At 37.7% G+C, this 12,464-nt stretch overlaps 1 protein-coding gene across 3 annotated transcripts in view; it reads right to left on the minus strand.

Moving 5' to 3' along the window:
• Positions 1-2,928: 2,928 nt before the first annotated feature.
• Positions 2,929-12,464, minus strand: part of TOLLIP (toll interacting protein) — a 133,902-nt gene continuing 124,366 nt past the window's right edge. For all 3 annotated transcript variants that reach the window (XM_053720476.1, XM_053720478.1, XM_053720477.1), the window contains one exon: positions 2,929-5,940. In XM_053720476.1, the coding sequence (XP_053576451.1) occupies positions 5,729-5,940 (212 nt within the window). In that variant the 3' untranslated portion in view covers positions 2,929-5,728. The remainder of the gene's footprint in view (positions 5,941-12,464) is intronic.

Genomic DNA, 12,464 nt, shown 5'->3' on the forward strand with positions numbered 1-12,464 from the left:
ACAGTTTGTAATTTTAACTGCACCAACTGTAACTTTTATACTACAACAGTGGAAATTGTTTCTAGTCAAAATTTAAGCCAGCCATGTGGAAAAAAACTAGGCCCCAATAAAGTTTTATCACCAAAGCATATATAAAAACGATTAAACATGCCAGCAAACGTTTTATATTGTAAATATCATAAGGGTATTACCCCTGGGAGTAAGCATGATACCAGTCGTTATTAAATCACTGTATTCAGGCTTAACTTACATTAATCCGGTATCAGCAGCATTTTCTAGTGTTTTCCATCTCTAGAAAAAATTATAACTGCACATATCTGATAGCAGAATAAACTGCACGCCATTCTCTCGCTGAAGTTACCTAATCTGTGTAATCCCCTCAGACATATGTGAGAATAGCAATGGATCTTAGTTACAACCTGCTAAGATCATAGAAACCTCAGGCAGATTCTACTTCTATTTACTGCCTGAGATAAAATAGCACAACTCCGGTACTATTTAAAAATAACAAACTTTTGATTGAAGAAAATAAACTAGCTATATTTAACCACTCTCTCCTACAACGTCCTTGCTTGTTGAGAGTTGCAAGAGAATGACTGGCTATGACAGTTAGGGGAGGAGCTATATTACAGCTCTGCTGTGGGTGTCCTCTTGCAACTTCCTGTTGGGAATGAGAATATCCCACAAGTAATGGATGATCCGTGGACTGGATACACCTTACAAGAGAAAGATAAACAATTAGAGTATTATCTAAAATCCCTTGTAGCTTGAAAATAAATTTCCAAAGCTTAATACATCTAAATTACGTAGTAACCGCTCTTTTGAATTTTGTGAATGAGGACACATCACTTGGGAACTAGTAGTTCCTTATCTATCACAAAAAACAATGTAAAAACCAAAATGAGGTTCCAAGGTGAGGAAATTGCTGTAAACACTGATTATAATACTGAGGAGGTGGGAGGGAAGTACTCTTTTCAGGGAATCTTTGCCTCCTCCTAGTGGCCAGGAGTTGAATCCCAAGAGTAATAGCTTGTGGACCCTCACCACCTTATAAAAGAAAATGGGTTTAAAAAATACATCTGCATATTATTATCTGGCTAATCTTTGAATATGTCATGCCTAGTGTTTATTGTCCCTTATTTATTGTACATTGGTTACAGTGTGCTCTGAGCTAACCAATCACTGTGTAGAATGTTATAGGCTCAGGTATATTTAAACATTCTAAATGATAAAGTACATAGAAGGTGATTTGACTCAACAACTCACACTTGCACATTATATATATATATATATATATATATATATATATATATATATATATATATATATATATATATATATATATATATACACACACACACAGTGTGTCAATTGTAGTTGCACAATGGTAAAACAAACTTATGTTCATGCAAGATTTTGTCATTGTGTAAAATAATGGAAGTCTCTCCTGTCAATGTAAACTGTTATCAGTTTACGGTCATAAACTGTCATAAACCGCTTTACCCTATCTTCTATTACTGAATGAAGAAGCCACAGGTGAGGCAGTGATTTGTGAGCGTGAATGATGTTTATAGTACAGTAAAGGGTGAGCCTCAGGCTGCTGAGACCGCTGAAACCAGGGATTTTTTTATGTTGAAGTGAGAAGGTCAAACTCTGGTGTGAACATCAGTTTTGTGTTTCAATTTAATAATACAAATAGTCTTCAATGACACTCACGTTACGCTGCAGATACAGGAAAAAATAGAATATAGTTCTCAATTCAGCATTATTTTAATTCCAAGATGGGCATCATTTGCACACTACCAGTGCTGTTGTCACACTGCATATGTCTGTCATCAAGGGTGTATACACCAAGCTATGAGAGTTGCACAGGGATTATGTAAAAAGGTGCCAATGGCTGAGCTAACAACAAATATATTTAAAAGTTCATGCAAGGATATAAAATTAGTTCACAGGACCCCGGCAATAGTTCTTACAGGATATAAACTAGTTCACGATATCCTGGCAATAGTTCTTACAGGATATAAACTAGTTCACAATATCCCGGCAATAGTTCTTACAGGATATAAACTAGTTCATGGTACCCCGGCAATGGTTCTTACAAGATATAAACTAGTTCACAGTACCCCAGCAATAGTTCTTACAGGATATAAACTAGTTCACAGTACCCCAGCAAAAGTTCTTACAAGATATAAACTAGTTCACGGTACCCCAGCAATAGTTCTTACAGGATATAAACTAGTTCACGGTACCCCAGCAATAGTTCTTACAGGATATAAACTAGTTCACGGTACTCCGGCAATAGTTCTTACAAGATATAAACTAGTTCATGGTACCCCGGCAATAGTTCTTACAAGATATAAACTAGTTCACGGTACCCCGGCAATAGCTCTTACAGAATATAAACTAGTTCACGATATCCCAACAAAAGTTCTTACAAGATATAAACTAGCTAACGGTACCCCAGCAATAGTTCTTACAAGATATAAACTAGGTGACGGTACCACAGCAATAGTTCTTACAGGATATAAACTAGTTAACGGTGCCCCAGCCATAGGTCTTACAGGATATAAACTAGTTAACGGTACCCCAGCCATAGTTCTAACAGGATATAAACTAGTTAACAGTACCCCACTAATAGTTCTTACAAGACACTAGAAGGAAAGAACTGCCATATTCATATTCCAATAGTTTGACACCTATTCAAAGTGGAGATTTGGTTTTAAAAGCTGTTGTATTTGAGGCTTCTATATTTAGCGATAAATTATTATTACACGATAGCAGATATGCAAATCAAAAGACTGTTTTTGTAAAGGAGAAATCTTTGCACTTCTGTATTATTTCACAAATGCAGAAGCTGAGAGCTAGAACAAATGTGAGGAAAATTTACCAACAAACATCACATCTTATACAAAGCAAAAAAAGAAGTAAAACAATATAATTTTTTAATATAGTACACATGCATTTCACATTTATCGCTAAATGCAATTTAATATAGGATATCAGTAGCCATTATTATGAACAAATATATCAGGAAATAAACCAGATAAAAGACAGATAGTGTATATTTCAATTAGAGATTTGAATTAAGTAAAAAATGTAATACTAGACTGAACACAGAAGAGCTATGGGGGATTTACACTTGGCATAAAGGAGTACAGATATTTACTTTAAATTAAACCCTTTATGACTTCAGCATCCGCACAGAAACACCAGAATCAAGGAGTTCTAGAGCAAGTAGGGCCCTAGGCAAATTTCTGGCATCTAACAAGGTTAACGATTATCAAAGTGTACATGAGATTGTGCATAATCAAGTCTCAGCTTTAGTATATTGGACGACACAAAGATATTCACATTAGTTGAACACATTTGTGGGCATCTGTTAAAGGTTCTTGATTATGGGGGTAGTTAATGTGATCCTAAAACAGATGAGACTGAAAGCCAGTGCTAGGCAGCTGAAATAGAAGCGTGTGTGGCTGTAGCAGTCTTCTGTGATCTTACTCTCTACTCTGGAGAAAATAAAAAATGTTTACCATAGAAGAAAAAAACTTCCATCCTTTATTTTACACCTCTTATCCACTCACCTCACACCCCCTTCACTTTCTCTCAGATACACGCCCAATATTTAAACACCTTTGCTGTTGGTCAGATATAAAAGGTAATATTATTTGTCTCGTTTTGCCAGTGTCTGTGCGTCTTTGAATGATGCTGGTTGGCCAATGGTGTTGAAATCTTGTTATTTAGTTAGGTTGGGTAAACCCCACACAGAACCAGTATGAGGACTAAAACTATTGTGTTGCTGACACATTCTCCCTTCTTTAGAGAAGTGGTGAGGATGTAAAGTTTGTTTTGAAGATTGTAATCTCATGCAGCTTAAAGGGACAGTTTACTCAAACATTTTCTCCCCTTTAATTTGTTCCCAATGATCCACTTTACCTGCTGGAGTGTATTAAATTGTTTACAAGTAGCTCCTTTACCCTTATATTGGCATTTGAAATTGTTGATTTAGCATGTGGTATCCCCACCTATTCTGAAAGTTTGTGGCCGCGCGTACCAGCTATAGATAAGCTTTGTAAACTCAGCCAGCAGAAGAAATTACACTCCCAGTGGGATATAGCAGAGATAAGGTAATAAAATGTTGATTTTCCATTGTTCTCTCAAAGTACTGGTGATTGTTTTAAGGACAGATATAAGATAAAGAAGCAGGTATATTTGCACAATGTGATACAGTAATGAGATCTGATTATACCTACAAGCTCAACCCATTTTATTAGGTTGTGGCTTCAAAACACAAAATCAGAGCTTTAATATACACAAATAAGCCTAAAAAAGCTCATTTTCATACATTTTTTACTCTGCAGTTGGTAAAAAAAGCAATTGTAAACACATTAAGGGAAAAACCATTTTACAGTATACTGTCCCTTTAATACTAAGCACTTTTTTACTGTGCTGTAGAACTTGCTTTGAGCAGAAACAAATAAAAGAAATGTGGATTTCAGTGAGAAGACAGATACAAAATGTAAAAATACAGTTACATTAAACAGAATTTGTACAATCTTGCATAAATTACCGGCACAAGTTTTAATTAACGCGTCACTTTGAGAAACCCTGCTTCTTTACATGTCTAACAGCACATATACTGCTTGTAGAGCAATATTGCCAACATAAAATCAAATTAAGCTCCTCGCTGGTTCATCACATAAGTATTCAGTTTGGACAAGTGAAGGACCAAATAAAATGCCACAGAGGGACAATTATTGCCCCCAGACCTTAGCTCGGGCAAGCACAATCTAAAGGAAAGTTATGGCACAAAAAAAACAAAACAATTAAAATCTATTAAAAATGTTGTTCAATCTAACCCCTTCTTGCCCCTCCCGATCTCTTACGTCTGATAAAGCACTATATGATCACCCTTTTACAACGTGTGCTATTCCTGCAGCTCCATGCTAGCAATGCTATTAATTCCAAATCTTATTATTGCACTTAAAAACCAAGAAAATAAATACACCAGTGTTATAACTTTGTCCCAATACGTGCATCACTCCAATTTTGGTTATAGCTTAACAGCAGCATATAATGTGATTATGACATAAAGTAAGTTTTAGTGGCCCATACACAATACTATATTGTTGTCACCATTAGCCTAGGTAGCTTAAACACTGCCTGTAGGGTTACTGTGCAGTCTGTATGGTTAACAAGCACAGCCGCCAGACCTGAACTGGTTACTTCTACCATCATTGCAACATGGAGATATATCAATTTAAGCAATACATTTGAAAAAAAGGGCTTCCCTTCCATTATAAGTACAATGCAGAATAATATTAGGGTATTAATATCGGACATTATTAAAGAACAAACACATGAATATGTCAAAAAGGCAGCAACTTTTGTCAAACTGCTTAGTATTCTAAGTCATCCTAATATCTACACTTTATTTCTATCACAGATAACACTTAAACGTGTGGACTGAGCCCACAAATAGACTTCAAAAGAGCCTATGAACATTAATAAAGTCACTGTGGAGTCAGAGGAATGTGAGGGATCCTCCAACTTCTGAAACCATTTTAAAAGAAGCTGAGGAGAAGACAACATTGCAAAGTCAACAAAAAAGGGGAATCCATGATGCAACAATTCACAGATCGTAAGAGAAAAATGGAAGTTCCCATCTTGGCAAGTCAAACAGGACACTGGCAAGGAAAGGAGTAAAGGCGCAAAAAGTGTGCGGTCATTATGATTCTTCCACCATTTGAAGCAGGGAGTTGATGGCAGCGTCTCTGTTTCCTCTTTGAGCCTCCAGAACAGATCGGATGACCTCATGATCGATGGTGGGGAACATATCCTGAATGGCTTTTAGGTCCTCATCCCGTATCACATGCTGGGGGTTATGAGGTGGCTGTGGGACAGCCATGGGCACTGCAGGGTTGTACACAGTTGGCATACCTAAACATATGAGCAAAATGGTTTATTATTCAACAATTAAACTTATATATAAAAAACAAACAAACATTGTAAGCCATGTCTAAGGACTGAAGCCCATACATTTGGACGAGACAGGGGACCTACAGATAATTACTCTCATAAAAATACATAGTATTGACACAGGCTGTCCATTTCTCCCCAAGTCTGAATGAAATGATTTGCTGGTCACAGAGGGTGTAAGTGTACTATGCGGGCAAGTGAAAAAGCATGTGGGCACTACAGATTTAGCAAGGCAAGGTCTACTTTTGCTCCAAAGCCTAGAAAGTGTGTATGAATGCAGAACACTCTATATAGCAATACATGAGTGATATGAAGTTCTGCTGACTCTAAGTTGCTTCAGCTACCCATATTGTGTATTTCAAGAGAATCTAATTGATAGAGAACCAGATAGATAGGACACTTGGTACGGGCTTGTATTTGCTAGTCATATGACTGGAACATTTTGTGGATTGATAAGATACCATTCAAGATAGTACAATTACATTCAGCCATTGTACCCATTGACCTTAAAAAATTTCGGGGGACTCCCCAAATAATACTTAAAGCAAAAATTGTTGTTTATTATAATCAACAGTGCTAAATCCCTGATCCCCAGACACTAGAAATTCCCAGTAACTCCTTCACTAAAAAAAACTGGTCATACCAGGTGGATTATTTTCTAAAGTTAGAAACATACCATAACCTTAAAAACAGCACAATTGACCATTACAAATTGATGCTGGGAGTGTGGAAATAGCAGAATGAGTCTGAATCAGGCTGACTTATTTGATTATTATAATGTATCTTGAAGACACAAACCGGGATTCAGCAGCATGGATGAAGCAACACCTCCCTACTTCCCCTTACTCATGCAGGCTTCCCAGTTATTTATTTACCCCCCTCCCTTCTTCCCCCCTGCTCCTCAAGGGGTATTGGCTGCCCTCTTTCCCTCCATTCAACAAAGTTAATTATGCTATTATTTAAAAGAGGAGCTGGCTTATAGGCTGTACAATCTTATACTGTTCTCAGTTTATATTTCTTGTTGATTTGTTAGTGCACTTACATTTTAATATCAGTCTATAATATAATTTCATCTTATGAACATACACCTGCATTAAGTCCATACTTGACAGCAAAAGGGAAAGCCAGTTAATCTTCAATCCAACATAAATACCAGCCGATATACAGAATGTATGTTAAACTATGGCTGTATTACTACTGTTTCTGTAATGTTTATATATTTCACAATAATAAAAAAAAATAAAGTGTAAAACCCTAATGACAAAATTGTATCTGCAAAAAAATAAGTTTACATTTTTATTTTGCACAATTCAGTTCTGCCTCCATAAATGTTACTTCTTTCTGCTGCAGTGCCAGAACAGATACACTGACATTTAAAACATACAATTTCCATGTTCACCAATAGAAAAAAAAAGAAGAAAATAATTAAATAAAGAGGGAGACCAACTATCTGCCATAAATCTTCTGACTACTCCACTTCCCACATGCACAAAAAAAAAAAAAAAAGGGACAGAAACTGAAAGTCACAAGCAGAGTACAGTCCAAACCGTTGTTGTCCCGAATGATAACCCAGCTCAAACATGGTTTATAAAATTTGAAGAATTATCATTATGTATCAACTTCCTGAAGAGTTGGCGCAATCTTGAGCTTATGACACAACATAACTGCTGTTGTACAGACGTAGTAGGGAATCCTATCCAAGAGTTTAGATGGGGAGGTAGGAGACGGGCTCTGCAAAACCAGATAAAAATGTAAGGGGAAAAACATAATTTATGTAAGAACTTACCTGATAAATTAATTTCTTTCATATTGGCAAGAGTCCATGAGCTAGTGACGTATGGGATATACAATCCTACCAGGAGGGGCAAAGTTTCCCAAACCTCAAAATGCATATAAATACACCCCTCACCACACCCACAATTCAGTTTAACGAATAGCCAAGTAGTAGGGTGAAAAAAAGGAGTAAAAAGCATCAAAGGAATTTGGAAATAATTGTGCTTTATACAAAAAAAACATAACCACCATAAAAAGGGTGGGTCTCATGGACTCTTGCCAATATGAAATAAATTAATTTAGCAGGCAAGTTCTTACATACATTATGTTTTCTTTCATGTAACTGGCAAGAGTCCATGAGCTAGTGACGTATGGGATAGCAATACCCAAGATGTGGAACTTCACGCAAGAGCACTAGAGAGGGAGGGATATAAATAAAAAAAAAAGCCGTTTTCCACTGAAAAAAAAATTAATCCACAACCCAAAACATAAGTTTATTCTCATAAAAGAAAAACTTAAAACATAAGCAGAAGAATCAAACTGAAACAGCTGCCTGAAGAACTTTTCTACCAAAAACTGCTTCCGAAGAAGCAAATACATCAAAACGGTAGAATTTAGTAAATGTATGCAAAGAAGACCAAGTTGCTGCTTTGCAAATCTGATCAACTGAAGCTTCATTCTTAAAAGCCCATAAAGTGGAGACTGATCTAGTAGAATGAGCTGTAATTCTCTGCGGCGGGGCTTGACCCGACTCCAAATAAGCTTGATGAATCAAAAGCTTTAACCACGAAGCCAAGGAAACGGCAGAAGCCTTCTGACCTTTCCTAGAACCAGAAAATATAACAGACTAGAAGTCTTCCTGAAATCTTTAATAGCTTCAATATAATATTTCAAAGCTCTCACCACATCCAAAGAATGTAAGGATCTCTCCAAAGAATTCTTAGGATTAGGACACAATGAATGGACAACAATTTCTCTATTAATGTTGTTAGAATTCACAACCTTAGGTAAGAATTTAAATGAAGTCCGCAAAACCGCCTTATCCTGATGAAAAATCAGAAAAGGAGATTCACAAGAAAGAGCAGATAATTCAGAAACTCTTCTAGCAGAAGAGATGGCCATAAGGAACAACACTTTCCAAGAAAGCAGTTTAATGTTCATAGGCTCAAAAGGAGGAGCCTGTAAAGCCTTCAAAACCAAATTAAGACTCCAAGGAGGAGAGATTGATTCAATGAGAGGCTTGATACGAACCAAAGTCTGTACAAAACAGTGAATATCAGGAAGTTTAGCAATTTTTCTGTGAAATAAAACAGAAAGAGCAGAGATTTGTCCCTTCAAGGAACTTGCAGACAAACCCTTATCCAAACCATCCTGAAGGAACTGTAAAATTCTAGGAATTCTGAAGGAATGCCAAGAGAATTTATGAGAAGAACACCCATTAAATATAACTCTTCCAAACTCGATAATAAATCTTTCTAGAAACAGATTTATGAGCCTGTAACATAGTATTAATGACCGAGTCAAAGAAACCTCTACGACTAAGCACCAGGCGTTCAATTTCCATACCTTCAAATTTAATAATTTGAGATCCTGATGGAAAAACGGATCTTGAGACAGAAGGTCCGGCCAAGGTTGGCAACTGGACATCCGAACAAGACCTGCATACCAAAACCTGTGAGGCCATGCTGGAGCCACCAGCAACACAAACGATTTTTCCATGATGGTTTTGGAGATCACTCTTGGAAGAAGAACTAGAGGTGGGAAAATATAAGCAGGTTGATAACACCAAGGAAGTGTCAACGCATCCACTGCTTCCGCCAGAGGATCCCTGGACCTGGACAGGTACCTGGGAAGTTTCTTGTTTAGACAAGAAGCCATCAGATCTATTTCTGGAAGACCCCACATCTGGACAACTTGAGAAAACACATCTGGATGTAGGGACCACTCCCCCGGATGTAAAGTCTGACGGCTGAGATAATCCGCCTCCCATTTGTCTATACCTGGGATATGAACTGCAGAAATTAGACAGGAGTTGGATTCCGCCCAAGCAAGTATCCAAGATACTTCTTTCATAGCTAGGGGAATGCGAGTCCCACCTTGATGATTGACATGTGCCACAGTTGTGATATTGTCTGTCTGAAAACAAATGAACGGTTCTCTCCGTAACAGAGGCCAAATCTGAAGAGCCCTGAAAATCGTACGGAGTTCCAAAATATTGATTGGTAATCTCGCCTCTTGAGATTTCCAAACAGCTCCCCAACCTGAAAGACTCACATCTGTTGTTATCACAGTCCAGGTTGGACAAACAAAAAAAGCCCCTTGAACTATACGATGGTGATCTAACCACCAAGTCAGAGATAGTCGAACATTGGGATTTAAGGATATTAATTGTGATATCCTTGTATAATCCCTGCATCATTGGTTCAGCATACAAAGCTGAAGAGGTCTTGTGAAAACAAGCAAAGGGGATTGTGTCCGATGCTGCAGTCATGAGACCTAAAACTTCCATGCACATAGCTACTGAAGGGAATTGACTGAGACTGAAGGTTTCCGACAGGCTGCAACCAATTTTAAACGTCTCTTGTCTGTTAGAGACAGAGTCATGGACACTGAATCTATCTGGAAACCTAAAAAGGGGACCCTTGTCTGAGGAATCAAGGAACTCTTTGGTAAATTGATCCTCCAACCATGTTTTCGAAGAAACAACACTAGTTGATTCGTGTGAGATTCTGCAGAACGTAAAGACTGAGCTAGCACCAAGATATCGTCCAAATAAGGAAACACCGCAATACCCCGCTCTCTGGTTACAGAAAGTAGGGCACCGAGAACCTTTGAAAAGATTCTTGGAGCTGTTGTTAGGCCAAAAGAAAGAGCAAAAAATTGGTAATGCTTGTCTAGAAAAGAGAATCTCAGAAACGGATAATGATCTGGATGAATCGGAATATGAAGATATGCATCCTGCAAGTCTATTGTGGACATATAATGACCTTGCTGAACAAAAGGCAGAATAGTACTTATAGTCACCATTTTGAAAGTTGCTACTCTTACATAATGATTCAATATTTTTAGATCCAGAACTGGTCTGTATGAATTTTCTTTCTTTGGGACAATGAATAGATTTGAATAAAACCCCAGACCCTATTCCTGAAACGGAACTGGTATGATTACCCCTGAAGACTCCAGGTCTGAAACACACTTCAGGAAAGCCTGAGCCTTTACTGGATTTGCTGGGATGCGTGAGAGAAAAAATCTTCTCACAGAAGGTCTTACTCTGAATCCTATTCGGTACCCCTGAGAGATAATACGCAGAATCCATTGATTTTGGACAAAATTTAACCAAACATCCTTGAAAAATCTTAATCTGCCCCCTACCAGCTGAGCTGGAATGAGGGCCGCACCTTCATGCAGACTTAGGGGCTGGCTTTGGTTTCTTAAATGGCTTGGATTTACTCCAATTTGAAGAAGGTTTCCAATTGGAAACAGATTCCCTGGGGGAGGATTAGGTTTCTGTTCCTTATTTTGTTGAAAGGAACGAAAACGGTTAGAAGTAGGGATGCACCGAAATTTCGGCCGCAGAAAGTTTTGGCCGAAAATTGAATTTTTGGTTATTTCGTTTTTTTTTTTGCCTTTTATTTTTGGTAAAATTATTGTGTAGCATGTTTCAAATTTGATGCCAGCCTAGAGCTTGCTGTTTGGGTTCATTACTTGACTTACTGTTTTGCATATAATAATAGTTTTCTAGGACTATACTTTATTTTGATAATTGGTAAAAAAACAAAACAAAAAAAACCCGGTAAAATCTGATTCTGTTACACAGAACTAAATAAAGAATAATACTAGCGATGCACCAAAATTTGGTCAGCCGAAAATGTTAAACTCCAATTTCGTCCCAAAGAGGACCAAAATGGCTAAAAATGTACAGCCCTCCCCTGTTCTATTGAGTTACATGTCTATCCTTAGCATAAGATGAGCAGCACAGCACTGGCATTATACACAGCGCACACACATAAGTTCCATGACATGATGATATTTAAAAACCAGCAGTGCCCTTTTTTTTTTTTTTTTTTTTTTTTTTAAGGGACAGTCTACACTTATAACAACCTTAGTCCATCAGTTAGATTATTTTCTGATTTTTATTACTCACCCCTGCAACCATATCGAGTCATCTACACATCCAGAGTTGTTCTCAATGACAAATTATATTCCGACGGTTAGAAATGGCCACTCCGCTCCACCTACCCAATACATCACCCACTCTCTTATTTTCAACTGTCCAATAGAAAATTGATCACCGATTAAAATACTGTATTGCGCTTTCAGTGCTTCGCGCATGCGCAACATCACTGGAAACCAACTATCCGGAACCAGACTTTATCTCTATGTTTCTGCTGCATTCAAATATCAGAAGTACTTCAGAGTGTTAGAATAGCTTCAACGGAGGAAACACAAAAAAAGGGAGTGCTTTTGGGTTTGCTCAGATAACGCCGACAGACTTCCGGTTTCGAGCTGCATCTCTACGAGCATGCGTGTTAGAGTCCTATGACGTCGCTAGGTGCTCCGTGCACGAGTGTTATAGGGAAGGAGAACCACTTGATAAGGTAGGAGGAGAAGCTATTGGGAGGAGTTTGGCGACCATATTTGAATCATGAAATATAAACTTCTTTTGAGAAAATGTGGGTGAGTGAATAAGCGAAAATATGGATGCAGGGGTT

The sequence above is a fragment of the Bombina bombina genome, chromosome 7, assembly GCF_027579735.1.
Source record: "Bombina bombina isolate aBomBom1 chromosome 7, aBomBom1.pri, whole genome shotgun sequence".
NCBI classification, from domain to species: domain Eukaryota; kingdom Metazoa; phylum Chordata; class Amphibia; order Anura; family Bombinatoridae; genus Bombina; species Bombina bombina.